At 39.3% G+C, this 17,818-nt stretch overlaps 1 protein-coding gene across 7 annotated transcripts in view; it reads left to right on the forward strand.

Annotated features, from left to right (window-relative positions):
* The window catches only part of MYO1B (myosin IB), a 227,811-nt gene that overhangs the window by 47,560 nt on the left and 162,433 nt on the right, over nt 1–17,818 (forward strand). For all 7 annotated transcript variants that reach the window (XM_036745516.1, XM_036745519.1, XM_036745521.1 and 4 more), the window contains exon 2: nt 9,112–9,255. In XM_036745516.1, coding sequence (XP_036601411.1) covers nt 9,121–9,255 — 135 coding nt within the window. In that variant the 5' untranslated portion in view covers nt 9,112–9,120. The remainder of the gene's footprint in view (nt 1–9,111; nt 9,256–17,818) is intronic.

The following is a 17,818-nucleotide window of genomic DNA, read 5'->3' on the forward strand; positions in this document are numbered from 1 at the left end:
TAGATGCTATAGCATATAGGTAGGATCAAGAGACTGAATGGTGTATAGACCTGATAAGGGGTATGCTGTACAAAGAATGTAAAAACAATTTAACACAATGTGTGCAAATTACTTAAATGCTTACATTTGCCAAAATAATAAAGCAGTGGGTTTAATCTGTGGGTGCCATGGTGAAAACACATCTTCCTTGCCTTAGGAATGGAAGAAACCCTCACAACTGGTGAATTGTCAGCCAACTTTGAAGTTTTTGTGCATGTCTCAGAGACTGACATAGAGATACAGGCTGTCAGTCAAACAGTGGACATTTATGAATTATGTCGGGGCCTGTATTAGGTGCTAGGGATGAAAATTCAAGGAATAAAACAGGCTCTACTCTCAAGGAGCTTTACATCCTAACCAGGGAGAATACATCTACTTGTTTGACCATTTACAAAATTTTCAGTCATGTCCAACTGAATTTTTCTTGGCAGAGATACAAGAGTGCTTTGCCATTTCCTTCTCTAGCCCATTTTACAGATGAGAAAACTGAGGCAAACAGGGTTAAGTGACTTACCCAGAGTCACACTAGCTAGTGTCTGAGGCTGGATTTGAACTCATGAAGATGAGTTTTCTTGACTTCAGGCCCAGCACTCTATTCACTGTGCCACCTAGCTGCCTAATTATAAAATAAATGTAAGATAATTTTTTGGGGGGGAGGGTAAAATGAGGGGATGGGACCAGAGGGAAGACACTAACAGGCAGATCAGTAAAGGTTTCTAATAGAAGATAATTTTGAATTCAGCCTTGTCAGAAAGAAGGGATTCTGAGAGTCATAGTTAAGGAGGGAGAATCTTCTAGGGAATGCAGAGGCAAGGTAGTGCAGTGTGTAAGGGAGAGCAGCTATGGTTGTACCACAGTGTGTGTGGAGATGAGTAAGAAGGCTGCAAAGGTAGATTGAGGACAGGTTGTGCCCCCCACCCACTTTCATATCAGATCATCTTGGAGCTAATAGGGTTCCACTGGGGTTGTGACTGACATGGTCAGACCTGTGCTTTAGGTGAATTATTTTGACAGCTGTGTGGAGGAAGAAGTGCAGTGGAGAGAGACCTGAGGCGAAGAGACTAATTAGAAGCTTGCTACAATAAGTAGTCCAGGTATCATAGAATCATGAAATGTCAGAGTTGGAAGAAACCTTATTTGTTCCCTAATCTAGTCCCTTCATTTCACAGATAAAAAAGCTAAGGCAGAGGAGGAAAGTGTTTTGGTTAGTGTCGTGAGCCCAGGACTATTATCTGGTTCTTCAGTCTTGTCATCTGGTGTGTGTTTTTTCTAATTCACCACATCATGTTGGCCCATTTTGAGTCCTGTCCCACTGGCTTGGGAAGCATGAATAACCTCTGCACCTACAGGTGGTGAAGGTAGTAAACTCTCTCTACCTTAGTCTTCCACACACCCGCCAAGTATGTAAATTCATAGGCTTAATTCAAGTCAACCAGCTCTCTAACTCATGGGTTTGTGAACAATTTCTGCCTTTGTTTCTTCATTTATTTTACTAGTAACACCAGGGTGGGGTTCCATGGTTATGTGAGGACATTGTTTCTAAGCAGTGAACTCTGACAGCAATATCTGAGCAAAATTTTTCCTGATACTGCTGTGGCAATCAGAAACATAACCCCTTTGAATGTAGAACCCAATGACCCTTGATGAAATCATCTATTTTTAGCCTACAGTATTTAATTGAAATAGTTCACACCTTTTTGCTCACCTCACCAGGTGTAGAGCCTATTGTTAATAATAAAGGGGGAGGGGAAGAAAACATACCACTTCCTCTCAAAATAATCCATGAAGAAGAAATTTGTATATTCTTTTGGCAAGTAATAGATAGTTTGTCTTTCATACTCTTCCACCTCTGAGAATAGAGGTTAGTAGATTCAGAGCTGGAAGGGACTTGAGAGGCAAAGCAGGCCACAGATGATGGATTGAGGTCTAGACAAGTGAAGTGACTTACCCAATGTCTTAATCTCTGAAATTTCTCTGATGGGCTCCTTCCTTTCTTCTACTTTGTTTCTCAATTCTACAGAAACTCCTTTTCAGGAATTTTCTGTTTCAGCTTCTTTTCTCTTGGCTTCTTTCTGTTGTCCAAGTCCATAAAAAGTCTCTCTTTCTGGTTTCATTTGTCTTAGCTGGGATCTCATGGTTATTAGTCTTTGTAGTAATTCCACTAGGCTGGTTCTGCTTATTTGTAGACCCTGACTGCTTACCTTAACGGTTTGTTTTCTTTGTTTTGAAGGCTTCCAAGTACTGCTAGGAATACCACATCTCCCCACCTCCAGCCCCACCAGTCCCCAATATGCCAGCAGGGTCTGCTAGAAGTTCACAGGGCCTACTGCCTGTATTGGTCTTCGTTGCTGCTGGATTTTCTTTTAATTAACTTCTTGTTAATTCCTTATCAGATTCTTCATGGCAGTTGTTCCAAATCACCTCTACTCTCTTAAAGCTCTTAACACTGTCATTGCCTTGGTTAGATGACTTTGCTTTCTTAAAAAATATTTTTTAATTATATTTTAACATTATTTTAAAAAATTTTGAGTTCCAAACTCCTTTTCCTCGTTCTCCAACCATTGAGAAGTTAAGCAATATGATCAGTTATACATGTGAAGTCATGTAAAACATTTCTGTATTAGCCATATTGCAAAAAAAGCAAGAAATATAAAGAAAATGAAAAAAAATATGCTTCAATCTATACTCAGGGTTCTGTCTCTGGAGGTGTATAACATTTTTCATCATGAGTCCTTTGAAATTGGCTTGGATCATTGTATTTAGAGTAGATAAGCCTTCACAGTCAATCATTGTTAAAATATTGCTGTTATGTATACAATGGTGTGTTGGTAAGTTCAGCAAGTGCCCTTGAAGAGTTTGGCTTTTGTTTGCTTTGAGTAATTCAGTATATTTCATTGAGTCTTACTAAGTGCTAAGCCCCAGGCCCAAACCCCTATTAGGTGTAAAACCTATGTGGGTGTGGATTGGCAACTAAGGTGGGGCTAACTCCGGGGAGGGCCTAGTTTACTGTCAGTCGGGGATAGCAGAGGCTTTTAGACCACGTGGGTTTAAATCTCCTCTTTGTGAGGATTCTAGGTCATGTGGGTGAGTCGCATGTGTGACTCACCCCTGACCCTGAAAAAAATATAAAACCAGGGGTTGGCTATCTGTTCTTCGGAGCTCCTCCCTACAGCAGTGGTGGCCTGTGACCCTGAGCCAACCCTCGTTCTGAGCTCCTGGGCTGAACCTAGATGTTGGTAACTATGAATCTATATTTGGTCTGTCTGTTGATGTTTGTAATTTGTTTGCAATTTGCTCTGAAGTTCAGTGTGCTGGTCTCTTCTCCTGAACTAAGTGAATGATATTTGTATGCTGAATTAAAGTAAGCTTGTCAACCCCTTCACCTTGCTTTCCTTAGTTAAGCAGATCAATTGCTGTTGGCAGCTTTCTGGGTGATGGCTGTGGGTGGATCTTACACCCCCACAGAAGCTGCTAGCCGGATTGTTGAAACAAATGGTCTTCTGTTTCTGCTCACTTCACTTTGCGTCAGTTCACCTAAGCCTTCCCAGGTTTTTCTGAAAACATCTCCGTTGTCGTATCTTATAGCACGGTAGCATTCCATCCCAATCTTATACCACTGACTTGTTCAACCATCCACCAGGTGATGGATATCCCCTCAATTTCCAACTTTTTGCCACCACAGAAAGAGCTGCAGTAAATATTTTTGTACATATAGGGATGACCCTGCTTTTTCACTTTGCCACAGAAATCAAAACCATCCTTCTTGAACTCACTTAGTTCCCTTTTTCTTTATCTTAAAAAGAAACCTCTTTAAAAAGCCCCCAAAACAAATAAGTAAAACTTCAGTAGCTTCCCCTACTGCACCAAAACCCTTTCTTCCTCCTCATTACATTCTTGTTGCCTGTTGTTTCTTAAGTGTTAGGTTCTCCATGACTTCCCTGTTCACTCACTCCATATTATCTCTATGTAATCTGGCCTCTCAGTCAACTGTAACTACATTCTGAACGGTCACTAGTGACCTCCAAATCCAATGACTTTCTCTATTCTTAAATATTTCTTAATTTTGCTGTAGTATTTGAGACTTTTGACCACTTGTGCCTTTTTTGCAAATTGGCTTGCACAAGTGGCTTCCACAATATAGCACTGCCCTTTGCTCTGATCATTCTACCTTCCTCTCCTTCATTGATTCTTCCTCCTGAAAGAGCTTTCCTCCAGAGGAATCTATGGGGACCTCATTCCATATTAACGCTCTCTGTCTCCCTGACATCTTCTATTCTTGCCTCTTGGTCCTTAACTATACACAGTAGACATCTCTTGTCCAGACCTCTTCTATAGTGCCAGTCCTAGATCTCTGCCTGTCTTCTGGACATTTCTGCCTCTTCTTTGCACCCCACAGAAAATTAGTCAATAATTAGTCAATATCATGTCTTCCTTTTGAAGTATTTTCTGTATCCCTCCTGTTCTTACCATTCTCACCCTCTTCATTCAATTTCTCCTTAATTAACAGGATAAAATAAAGCTGAGAGTTCTTGAGGCCAGACCCCTCATTTTACAGATGATGATAATAACTGACATCTGTGTAACATTATGAAGTTTATAAAGTGATTTGTATACATGATTTCACGACAGTCCTGCAAAGTAGGTGTTACAGGTTTTATTAACGGCCCTCTCTTTCCTGAAGAGAAAGCTATGACTTGGGAAGGTTAAGTGAATTGCTCAAGGTTACATAGTAAGTGTCTACTATGATCATCCCCCACTTTACTGGGGGGAAAACTGTGTTTTGGAAAGCTAAGTAAAGTGCTCATGATCCCGTGGAGTCAGGGTTGGGATTTGAACCCTTGTCCTTCTGACTCCAGGTTGGTTCAGCACCCTAGCTACTCCAGCATCATGGAACCAAGACTGAAAAGCAAAGCTAAGTAATTTGCTCAGGGGCATACAACTAATTAGTAGTTGAGCCTAGACCAATATCAAGACTAGACTTTGTCTAGTCTTGTCTGAATTATTGTAGTAGCCTTTGAACTCGCTGTTTTACCCCTCAAATATTGTCTCCTTCAGGAAGCTTTGGAAGATCTATTGTCTTCTGAAGGAAAAAAAACACAACAGACCAGTCTTCATAAAATAGTTTGTTTTAGAATGCTTTCATGCACTTATCATGTAATATTGTCTATTCTGACTATCAGCATTGGCATCATCTTGCTACTGGACTAGAGCTGTGAATTACAGTCTTAGAATCACAGAATGTCAAACTTGGAACACTCCATTCCAGCCTTTACTTGCCTAGGAAGAAATCCTGACTGTAATATCCCTGACAAGGGATCATCCAGTCCAGATCTCTAATGAAGGGAGGCAGCCTATCTTATTTTGGGCATAGCTTTAGTTATGTGGAGCCTATGACTTCCTCTTTGTAGCCTCCTCGTGTTCGCTCCTGGTTCTACTCACTGAGTCCAAGCATAGAATCTTTCTTACTAGCTGTGACCCTGGGCATATCACTTAATCTCCATTTGCTTCAGGTTCCTCAAATGAAAAGTGAGGATTATAGCAGCACCTCCTTCCCAGGGTTGTTGTAAGGATCAAATGAGAATATTTGTAAAAAGTACTTAGCATAGTGCCTGGCATATAATAAGTGCTATATAAAAGGTGGCTATTATTAATATTTTTAAAAAGTACTTGGCATAATACCTGACACATAGTAAACACTATATAAATGTTAGCTTTTATTAATATTTGTAAACAGTACTTGGTATAGTGCCTGGCACATAGTAAGCACTTTATAAATGCTTATTCCCTTCCCCTTTCCCTATCCCTTTTCTTTCCTTTCCTTTTTCCCTTCTATATGACATCTCTTCAGATACTTGAAAAGAGATATTGGATTCTCCTCAAGACTTGCGTCTAGGTTAAATACTCCCAGGTCCTGTAAGAAATCTTTGTATAGCCTGGTCTTACGGTCCCTCGTCATCCTGTTTCTTGACTTCCTTTGTGTGTCCTTCAGCTTGTTGGCATCCTTTTTAAAAAATTGTTACCCAGAACTGAATATGTAACTCTAGTGCAAGGATTCTTAACTGGGTGTGTGTGATGAACACCTTTGGCAAACTTCTGATAAAGTCTGTGGACTCTTGAAAAAATGATTTAAAACAAATAAAATGAAATATATAGTATTATAAAGGAAAGCAATTATATTAAAAAATAAAAATTCCACAGGTTCATCGATCTGAGGTTAAGAACCTCTGTTCTAGCCATAGAGTGGCCATGACAAAATACAGTAAGGTAGTCATCTCCTGTGTTCTTGACACTCAGTGTCTCTTAAAGCAGTGCCTAGCAGAGACTCTCGTATAGGGTATTTGCTTCATCAGTATTTGTTGAATTGAACCGCATGAAGACTAACCTTGCATTGGCTTTTTTGGCTCAGACATTACACTTTTGACTTATTGAACTCAGCCTGATAAAACTCCCAGATCTTCTATTTCTGAAGTTGAAATGAAAGTCGAAATTTCTCATCTTTTTGTAAAATGAGTGAGTTGGACTAGGTGAGCTCTCTAAGGTCCTTTTAAAACCTGTGATGCCCTATTGATGGAGTGCCTCTCCATACTTTGTCAGTTAGCCTTGCTTCATGACTAGGCCTCAGACTTTCAGAGATGACCAAATTTCATTACGTACTTTGGACTTAGCAGTTATTGTACCTCAAGGTTTTTCTTTTTTTTAGACTTACCACAAAATTGTGTGAAAATAGTAGGAACATTAGAGCTCTTGGAAACATAAACTTTTTTGATATTTAGATGGGAAGGGAGAGTGACAGGGAAGTTTGGTTTGTGTTCCCCATAGGGATTAAAAACCTCAGTTTGCCTCTTCCCCAGGTGTGACTGTGAAAAAGGACTTTCACATAGAAATCCACCAAGAGACCAAAAATTCAGAATTCCTGATCCAGTTCACTCTCCCTGGTCTTAAATGTTAGTGAAGTTGTATATATTTTAAATTCTCTTCTCAGCTTCACTTCCCTCTTCTCCTCTCCCATATTCTCCCACACATCCCACTCCCCAAAACCTAATCTCCACACCCATTGCTTTTCATATATGTCTGATTCGAAATAACCCATCTCAAGTTGGGTTGTGGGTTGGTGTCAGTGTGATTTTTGAGTGCCTGAAAATTTGACTTGTGCTAATTTAAAGCGCTAAAAGTTAGTAATTTTCCTATTTTAGTTAAGCCCTAGAGCAAAGCCAGCTTGTTCAAAGATGCGCTTGGCTCTTCCTATAGCACCAGGGAATGACTGTTTCCTCCCTCCCATCATCATCCGTTCAGAGATGGAGTACAGTGCCTCATTCCCTTGAACAGGCTCTAGACTCCACCCTGGGCCATTATTTTTTAACTGTAGTGTCTGGGGGCCATTTCTTAATAGGCTGGTTGGCATGAAATCTTTAAAATGCCACCAATTTTTTTAGAAAAGCATTTCTATTATCTTCTTTTAAATGTTAAATACTTCCTTATTTGTCTCCCCCTCCTTTCCCCCACCTGTGAGGATGAATGCCCTGGCTTAATCTTGGTTTTATATCTTTAGTTGTTTCAGAGCAGATATCTGTGGACTATTTATCCTCATAGCGACAGAAATGGTATGTTTTAGCCCTGGTGATAGTTCAAGTTAATTACCAGAAATGGCCATTATTCTTTTCTTCTTTGAAGGAAGTACAGATTTAATGCAGTTTGACTGCCTTTAAGAGGCATACACCATAGGGTATGAAAGGCAATAGTAATCCAGCAGGCATCTTTTTATGCTAAAACTCAGAGCACCTAAGCTACTGTTTGTAAGAGAGAAGATGTTTCAGTGAGTTATTCTTTAATGGAAAGACCTCAAAGGTGTTTTCTTCTTGTATTATGTGATAAGGGTACAAAAGCTGTTCAGAGCCATCATGTTACCAATTTAGAGAGCCTGAGGACCCAACTTAATTTGGTTCTAGAGCCTTATAACATTTAAAAAATAATTGTGTGCATATGATTAAGAGAAACATTTTGTACTCCGGAGAACACTCAGTTCAGTAGCCACAGGGATGGCACATTTCATAGATGGGTAGCTAGCTTCTACGCTGGCAGTATACACTGGCTTCGACATAAACTTTTGTATACACTGGTAGAAGGGGTGATGGAGAATTCTTTCCTCTTCAGTGTGTCTCTTTTTCTACTTGTCAGAATCTCTATAACATTGAAAGGAAAAGTCAGTATTTTTGGTATGCTATTTTAGCTTTGTGCAAATACTAAGATTTAGCATAATAACATTGTGTGGTATTTTAATTTTACTAGTACCAAGAAGCACATGCTTATTTGAATGAAATTTGATACCACTGAGGTCACTATTGGCGTGTTCTGTAATCCTTGTGAATTGGGCGGCCCCCAGCTCTTGTGAATAGCTTTGGCCCCAGAAGTTGGTTTATAATTTAATTGTTTAGAGCTCAGAATGCATTTTCTGTAAGAAACAATGAAATAAGAAGAGATTTGTTTACCCAGGCTATCCCACAAAAATCTATTACATTTGTAATACATTTGAACTGTGGAATCAAACACTTTTCGTTGGAGTTTCTGTGGAGAGAGTACGTTGTTATAACTTGGGATGCTAAGGACACATTTGCTGTAGGGGTGGAGGCTCCTTCCCATGGGGATGGACAATGGCTGGGGTAGAAGAAGGTGAAGTAGAAGGACAGACTCTCTGGTTGTGAGGCTGGAGCAGTGGTGGACCAAGGGGTCAGCTAGTTCTGGAGGGGCTGGGAACTTTCCTGGGAGTTTGTGAGGAAGTGAGAAGTCTAGTGGCGGCACCAGGTGTGGGGTTTGGTATTTGCATCAGTTGTTTGTAAGTTGGGTACAATGTGGCAGTGTGGTTTTGGAGTCAGAGAATCTGAATTTAGATCCCGACTGGGTCCAACGGTGGGATTGAATTAGAAAAGCTCTAGTGTACCTTGTGGCTCTAAATCTGTGATTTTGTGGGTGTTTATAATTTGTTCACTGTCACTGTTATCTGGGAGGCATCTAAGTACCTAATGGAAGTGATTTTTGCTCATCTTTGATGACTTTTTATTTTTTACTTGGTCCTAGTGGAGAGAAATGGCCAAAATGGAGGTGAAGACATCCCTTCTGGACAATATGATTGGAGTGGGAGACATGGTTCTTTTAGAGCCTCTCAATGAGGAATCATTCATTGATAACCTCAAGAAGCGGTTTGACCACAGTGAAATATACGTGAGTACAATCCTTCAATCAATTTGCTCGGCAACCTTTATGTATCGTGTATGATGTGGGTGTCATGGGAAGATTAGAGGGACCTTACAATGAAACTATGTATAGTCAGAAGAAAAAATAGTAACCAATTTAAAATCTCTGGTGGCTGCCTTCCAGGGGTACCTCCTTTCTGGATGTAGTATCTAATAGCCAAATCACTAATCAAATGTGAGCCACTGACTTCTTTTCACAAGGTATGTTGACTTAGTTGGCTCTTTTTTACATGCTGGGAACACGAGCATATATTAAGTAGGCATATGTGTTTGGTGCCTGGAAAATTTGGGAAATACAGTCATGCCCTATTTTAAGGAAATATGATAGGATGAACAGTTCATATACGAAACTGCTAGACTAGACATTGTGGCCAGTAAAAACAACTGCTTTTTCAGCCAAGTGCCAAGTAGAGAAGGGGGATTTTTTTTTTTTGGTCTTCCAAAAGGATTCCTCATTTTGTGGAAGTATTTCTCTACCAAAGTGTTAATTCAAGTATTCTTTGGTACCTTTAAATAGATTTAAATCAATTGAAACTTAGAATTACTTGTAGCTTTTTAGGAATACATCTAGTTTATAAATTATGATGTACCCATGCAGTTCATAGGATCATAGAAAATGAGAGCTGGAAGAGCCCTTAGAAATCATCTGTTCTAGCGCCATACTTTTATAAGTGAGAAAAATAAAAAAAAAGTACAAATTCAGCCATGAAAATAGGCATTATTAGAACCCGTGTCGAGCTTAAATCAGAGAGGGCCAAAACAAAGCTTCTAACATATTTTCTTCTTTGGTTTTTATGAACATTTATGTTTAGGGGATAAAGTTGGGTGTGTTTGCTACACATGTTTGTGGTTTTCTATCTGACTACAGGAGAATCAGTAGAAGGAAACATTGAAATAAGTGGATAGGGGAATGACACGAATCATGGACATTATTATGAATGAGTTTTGAAACCTATTTGTAAAGACTCTGCTATGCCTGCCCTTCCTTCCCACACTCATACTCATGGCCTTAAGGTTAATGCTCCATGTGATGTTGGGGTTCTATATTGCTTTTTTTTTTAATAAAATAATAGTATAATCTAAGACGGGGGTGAGGAACCTGTAGCCTCGAGGCCACTTGTGGCCCTTTAGGTCCTCAAGGGTGGCCCTTTGACTGAATCCAAACTTCGCAGAACAGATCTCCTTGGATTTGGCTTCGAGGCCACAGATTCTCCACCCCTGATATAAGAATTAACCATCTGATGTATTTTTTTTTCTTGAGGCAATGACAGTTAACATAGAATTGCCGAGGATTTTGACAACTGGCCCCAACACAAAGACAGATTTGTTATACTTTAAGATAGGGAGCTCTTCAAAGCCCTTATTTTATTGGGGGGAGATAGGACGTGCCTTTGCCAAGCAATTAGCTTCATTGTTTGGGTTGGCAGTGACATGTGGTGTCACCTTCCCTCAAAGTACAGAAAGCATTTTGCCTTCCAGGTGGGAAAACCCAGCAGTTACACAGCTTTGGTTGTAATGTCTGGTCTGATGCCAAATAAAAGACCTTCAAACACAGATAGACTTTCAACACCAGTCTTTGTCACTGGGGTAGAAGGAATAAATTAAATCTCAACCAACTTTACTGATCATTTTTCCTTTTGGCCTCAAAAAAGTACAATTCACCATTACATGAATTGAAAATAGGCCTGAGGATTGAGAGTGGAACATTGAGTTCATTCAAATACCTGATCCATTGTGGCCAGTAAAAACAACTGCTTTTTCAGCCAGGTGCCAAGCCGTAGATTTGTTGGTCTTCCGCAGACGGGATGTCTGGGTTCCACAGCTTCCTAATTTTATTTTTTAAGCCATCCCAGGAATGTCTTTTCTGCTGTGAAGTCATTGTACTACTCTTCCAGATACTTTTTGGGTATCACAATAATACTGTTTCCACATCCTCAGTATGGACCAATTACCAAGCAAACATTTGGAATCATTTTATTTGAATGGAGGGGATAGCTCTATTTTGTTACAAAGAATTTTGGCTTGGACCATCATCGACTGGGCCTGTTTGAAAATGGCAAGGTGGCACATTGGATACAAGTGTTGGACCTGGAGTCAGGGTGTCCCAAGTTGTGTGGCCTTACCATTTAACGTGTCTGCCTCAGTGTCCTCATTTGTGAAATGCAAATAATAATTAATACCTACCTCCCAGAGTATTTATAAAGTGCTTTGTAAACTTCAAAGTGCCATATAAATGATAGCTATTATTCTAGGGTCCTAGAAGATCTTCCTTCCATATTGAGACATTCTAGAAAATATTAGCAGATGTGAAATTCAGTAATATATTAGCTATTTAGACATCAGCTTTCCAGAACCCTCAGGTTTCTAAAATGGTGCTTTCAGATTCAGAAGAATCTGTAAAATAAGACATATCTCTTTAGCCCTTAGAAATAGCTCCCTAAGCATATAAACCCTTTGGGAAACAGAGGCCCTTAAAATTACACCAAATTCACTGGTATTTGGTCTGTTTGACTTGTGGAACAAAAGACGTTCTCTGATTGGCTAGTGATGTCTACAAGAGGCTGACCTTTCTGAATAAAATCTGGGAAGAGGAGCTGGAGGCTGAAGACAAAAAAATGGAGTAAAAGCAAAGATAATGGAGCTGGAGAATGGCAGAGCTCAGGGTTTACAGTAGTGCTGGTAGAGATTAGAAGTAGACACTGATGGAGAAAAGGAGCTAGCACAAAGATAAAAATGATCAAGTTCTAAAGAGTTTGGGGGATTAGGGTGGAGGAAGATGGCCACCCACACTCTCAAGTGACCTTAAATCACATTGCATCTCTGTTGTGTGTGTGGCACCTCAGGACAGTGCTTTTGAAAGAATTTGCATCTGATACTGAGGTTCTGCCAACCAGTACAAATTAGGTTTCTGGGAGGACTTACAGTATAATACTGTTGTCCATGGTGTATACTTGCATGACACACGAGAGTCAGCTGTATTTTAGAAACCATCCTATGGCAGATTCTCATTGTTTCTAATTGTGAAAGGCAAATGGCAGAATTATGTGAAGGTCTTAGTAACCTTAAGAGAGATGCCTTGAAAATGGTAAGCATGAGAAAATGCTGATGAATCAGTCTAATCTAGATCTTTAGGGCATCTGTTGTTTTTTTTTTTAAATGATTTTGAATCATCAGACATTGTGGAGCAGCTCTGTGAGGTGTACATGGCTGCTATCAAGCACCTGGGCCATGCAAGTGGTTTTTCTCAAAGAAGACTTTGAAGATGCTCTTATTTCTGGTCCCACTGTCAATAAAATTGAATTTTTTAAAAAAATCATCAAGTGCTCCTGACTGAACCAAACAAAGCATGGTATTAGAAAGTGGGAAAACCGCAAATACTCCAAAGCAAACTTCTTCAGGGAGCTCATTTCTGCGCACCATCCATCACTTGAGTCCTTTAACAATACCAACAAAACTGGTCTGTCTTGGTGATATTTGCCATGTTCTACTTTGCCAGTTGTTCCAGAAAACCCATTACCTCACCTTAAGAAAACATTGGCCAGTTATGTAGAAATATTTTTTTTTACCATCTTCTTGCCATGTAAATTCTCTGATCCTACCTAACGGTTGTATTCCATATGACATGTTAGTGCAGAGATAGATGGTAGATCACATTGTAAAAACAAAGATTCCATTTTAAAAGTTGTTTTTGCATGAAATTCCTCTAAGACAAGCATTAAGGGGAGTTTTGTGGAAAATTGTGGACTTGGATTTAGATGAAGATAGAGAATCTGTAGACTTTGGGATTAAGCCCTCCCCTTCTCACTGTATTAACATACTTACAAAGTGAAATAGATGAATGGGTGCAGGTTGACCTTTAAAGAACTGTCTTTGACAACTTCAAAAGGCTCATGATGGAAAATGCTATCCATATTCAGAGAAAAAATGACGGAGTCTGAATGCATATTGAAACATACTATTTGTTCTCTCTCTTTTTTGTTTTGTTTCTTCTTTCTCGTGGTTCATTCCGTTAGTTCTAATTCTCCTTTACAACATGACTAATGTGAAATTATGTTTAATATGAATGTATATGTAGAGCCTATATCAGATTGCATGTTGTCTTAGGGAGGGGGAGAAAATTTAAAACTCAAAAGCTTGTGGAACTGAATGTTGTAAAGTAAAAATAAATAAATTTAAAATTAAAATTAAAAAAATTTTAAAAAAACTATCTTTGGTCTTTTGGCTTAGTGATGGAAGAGTCATAGATAGTGTTTTGAATGATGATAGTAAGACAGACAATGATAACAACTCAATAAGTATTTATTAGGTGCCTGTAATGAACAAGGCACCGTGATGTGCCCTGGGGAATGTAACAAAAGAAGGAAATAATCTTAGAAGTTTGTATCATATCTGGGGAAAGAATGTGTACATATATTAATATATATCGAATAAATATGTACCAACTAAACACAAGTTGGTTGGGAAACTCAGGCGTCATGGAAGGTGGTACTTGAGCAACGCAGTGGAGGAAGTGAGGAATTCTGTGAGTCAGAGGTGAGGAGGGAGTGAATTCCAGGCATGGGGGACAACCAGTACTAAGGCACTTAGACATGTGGAGTGTCTTGTGTGAGGCGTAGAGGGAAAGCTAGTTTGACTTGGAGACTTATATAAAGATGAATTGGGACTGAGGAGTTACAGTTTATCTTAGAGGCAATAGGGAATTGAATTTTATTGAGTAAAGGGAGACTAAAAAGTTTCTGGATGCTGAAAAAATAACTTGGGAGAAAGCATCTTCGGCTTTTGATCCTCTTACTAGATTTTCAGAAAGCCAGTCATATTTTACTGCCTGGGCGGCCTTGCAGCTATGTGCTTCGTTTATACAGAAGAGGCAAATGACCCAGGTCAAACTTGTGTCAGAATCTTTTTAAGAAAGCATGTTCCAGGGTTGACTAGATTCATTACTCATTCAGTGCAGTGCCCGTGACCACCTATCTACATCTGCATGTCTGTCTGCATCTTTACCATGAGTATATGATATTGATGACCTCAGTGATTAATCATATCGTCATCAAGCCGAGGTTAATCTGTATTTAGTTAAGTATCTGAAAGAAATCAGGAAAATGTATTTTAGAAGATATGAGAAGAAAAAAAAAACCAGCTTAATTTTCCAGGTCATATGACTAACAAGATGGAGGACTAGATATTTTCTCCAGTTCTTATGATCTCTCAGACCTCTCTGTTCTTGGGCAGAAATTCTGCACTAGAGATAAAGTGGTTCCAGCTACCTCTATGTTTTAGGGCTCTAAGAATCCTAAAATGAGGTGGGGAAACCTGATGAATCAATACCAGTGACAAACTCACTCAGTACCCTCTCCCACCACTCACCGAATTCAGTCTGGGCTTAACAAACCAACCCATGGACTTGTAACATAACTCACCACTACCAGCCCTGTCCACTGCCATGGAAAACCAAAAGAAAGAAGCTTACTCAGGCTAGGACTGTAGTGCCCTGTGCTGCTGAGTAGTACTTTGCTAAAGAGTTGTGGACGAAAGACAATGGGGGCTTGACACTAGAGTGTGTGTGAATTTACCAGGCCTTCCTGAAGCAACTGACGCAGCATCTATGTGAGGTTATTTTTGTTCTCCTTAGCAGACCCTTGGGACAGAGACTGAGGCTGGGCCCATGAAGTAGACAGTTTAAGAGCCTTTAAGAACTAGTTTTCTGGGAAACTGCATTCAAAGGGAAAGGAATAAAAAAGTAAACAATAGGAGAATTTAAGGAAAAAAAAAGACTAGAATTAGCAAAGATCTCAGGAAGAAGGAATTCAGTTTAAAATCTTCACCATATAAGCAGGAAAACCAGCAGGGAAGATACTAATAACAGAAGAGAATATGGCTTCGAGTTCTAGTAAAATTTAAGTTCAGGCATCTCTTAATAAGTATTTCAAGACAAAGGAAAATGAATCAGCACTTGATACAGCAGAGAACCCTGTGGATTTCCAAGAGAGCATAGAGCCACAAGCAGATTGTTCCTGAATGATTTAAAAGAGAAAAAAGAAATTAAGAGCAGAATTTATGGCCTGCACAGAAGAAATAATTTGGCAGAATAGAATAACTTGAATCCACAGTGGTGTGTCTCACTGAAGAAACAAAAGAGTAGCTAACTTAATTGGGAATGCAAATATTCCAAAGTAAAGGACAATCTGGAAGAAGAGAAGTAAAAAACACTAACAAAAGAAGCATGATCTCCATACATGCAAAACATATTGCTCTCAAAGACAAGATCTGTAACGACAACTTAAGGATTATATTATACTTCTACTGAAAGAACATGGGCCAGTCAAAAAAAAAAAGCCCAAAAAACTGAATGCCCTAATGCAAGAAATAATACAAGAAAAATGTTTGGAACTTCTGAACACAGAAAATAAAATGAAGTTTCAAAGACTACACAGATTTCCTCTGGGGGAAAAACCCATATGCTTTAAACTCTCATTTCGAGTAACACAAGACTGTTCTGCATCTACCAGCAAGCATAGGAGGGAATGTAGTAATATATTTTAAAGAACAAAGGAGTTTAAAAGGCGACATTCTGCAGATCAAAAAGATGAATGTTCAATAAAAAGAGGCATTCAAAACATTCCTAAAAAGAAAACCAGATGCGAATAATAAAATTTGCTTCCCAAACACCCCAGACAGCGAAATACAGGAAAGGTAAACAGATGCAGCAACTGAAGATACTAACAATAACAAAATAATGACCAAGAGACCATTAAAGAGTTAACTTTCTAAGCATAAATGAAGAGATAAGAGAGAAAGTAAAAGTTAAGTAGAAGTCAAGACTATAGAAACTGGCCTTACTATACCCTGCCTACAGGTGAATTAGTGGTTTTTTTGTTCGGCTAAATTACACAATGTAAGAGTGTATAAATTGGAGAATATGTAATCTAGCCTAATCAAATCAAAGGTCAAGAAGGAAGGGAAAATAACTCCTGTAGTCTCTCAGGAAGGAGAGAGCTTATGAGAGAGGAGGCAAAAGGAAAGATTAAAAAAGAGGAAAAGAAAGCGGGGGAAATCTTGTTTTAGTTGTGGGAAGGGTTAATTTATTTTTGCTTAATTTGAAGATCTTTCCCATCCCTTAATAGGCCCATGTGATCTGCTTCAGTCACATGGAAGCCTAAATCACATGAAGCCTGTGGTGGGAGGAGCTTGCTGAAGGGGTGGAGCAGGAAGGGTGGAGCAGGAAAGAGGAAGTTATTCAGATCAGTTAGAGCTGAGGGAGGGAGAGAGGGGAAGCAGGCAAGCAGCTAGCTGTGTGTTTTTGTTTGTGGGAAGGCCTTGGGGGGGGAGGGGAAGGCTTTGGGATGGTGGTGCCCCCTGCATTGTTATTGCCAATGGATTTCTTTGTTGCTGCGATAGATTTGGCTTTCTGGAGTTCGAATAAATGCTTTGGTTCTGTCTTCCATATGGAGAGTCTGTTATATTTTGCGATTCAGAACTACGCTAGCATATTCGTAGTTGCCATAGGCTCTGTGAATATCGCATTGGCCATACATGGTCCTATGGGAGAAAAGAGATATTCTATAAAAACAGATGGGGGATTTCCAGTGATTACTACCTGCAGGGATTTGGTGCTTGGAGACACCACTCATCCCACTCCAGGGTGAGCTGACATCCTGAAGAAGTGGAGGGCTTGGACCCAGGGAAGAGATTTTTAAAGGCAAATAGGACCATAAGGAAGGCAACGGTCAATGATGAACTGTACAGTGATGGCCCCAGGAAAATTTCTGTCATGGGGAAATAGCTTCTCTATTTGTCAACTTCAAGAATTGGTATTTTTAAGAGGCCTAACACCATCATAAAAGAGAAGATATTAAAAATTGGAGGAGAAATAAACTGGAAATCAAAAAACTATTGAATGATGATAGTCTTAAAAGCCTTTTTTTCCCTTGAAAATCAGACTTTTTAAAAAAGGATAAACTTTTAGCTAATCTGATTTTTAAAAAGAGGGCCAAAAATTAAATCAAGAAAATAGCCCCCAAAAAACCCCAAGGTGAAATCATGACAAAACAAGAAATAAAATGAATTATAACAGCCTATTCTGTACTGTTAGAGACCAACAAAACTGAAAACACAAAAGAAATAGAGGAATACCTTCAAGAAATAACTGAAACCTAGAAGTTGATGCTTGATAAAGTTAATCCTCTGTTATTGTTGTTTTTCGGTTACATATGACTCTTTATGACCCCATTCGGTGTTTTCTTGGCAAAGATACTGGAGCAGTTTGCCGTTTCCTTCTCCAGCTTATTTTATAGTTAAGGAAACTGAAGCAAACAGGGACACTTACCCAGGGTCACTCAGCTAGTAAGTGTCTGAGGCAAGATTTGAATTTGGGAAGATGAGTCTTCTTGATTTCAGGCCCAGAACTCTATCCATTGCACCACCTAGCTGCCTTGACTGGATCCTTAGCAATCTGCAAATCTTATTCAACTGGGGCAGCTTATTCCCCAAGTTTTAAATCATTGAACTATTCTTGAAGTTAGAATTCCTGTTTT

Source organism: Trichosurus vulpecula, chromosome 2 (assembly GCF_011100635.1).
Source record: "Trichosurus vulpecula isolate mTriVul1 chromosome 2, mTriVul1.pri, whole genome shotgun sequence".
Lineage (NCBI taxonomy): Eukaryota > Metazoa > Chordata > Mammalia > Diprotodontia > Phalangeridae > Trichosurus > Trichosurus vulpecula.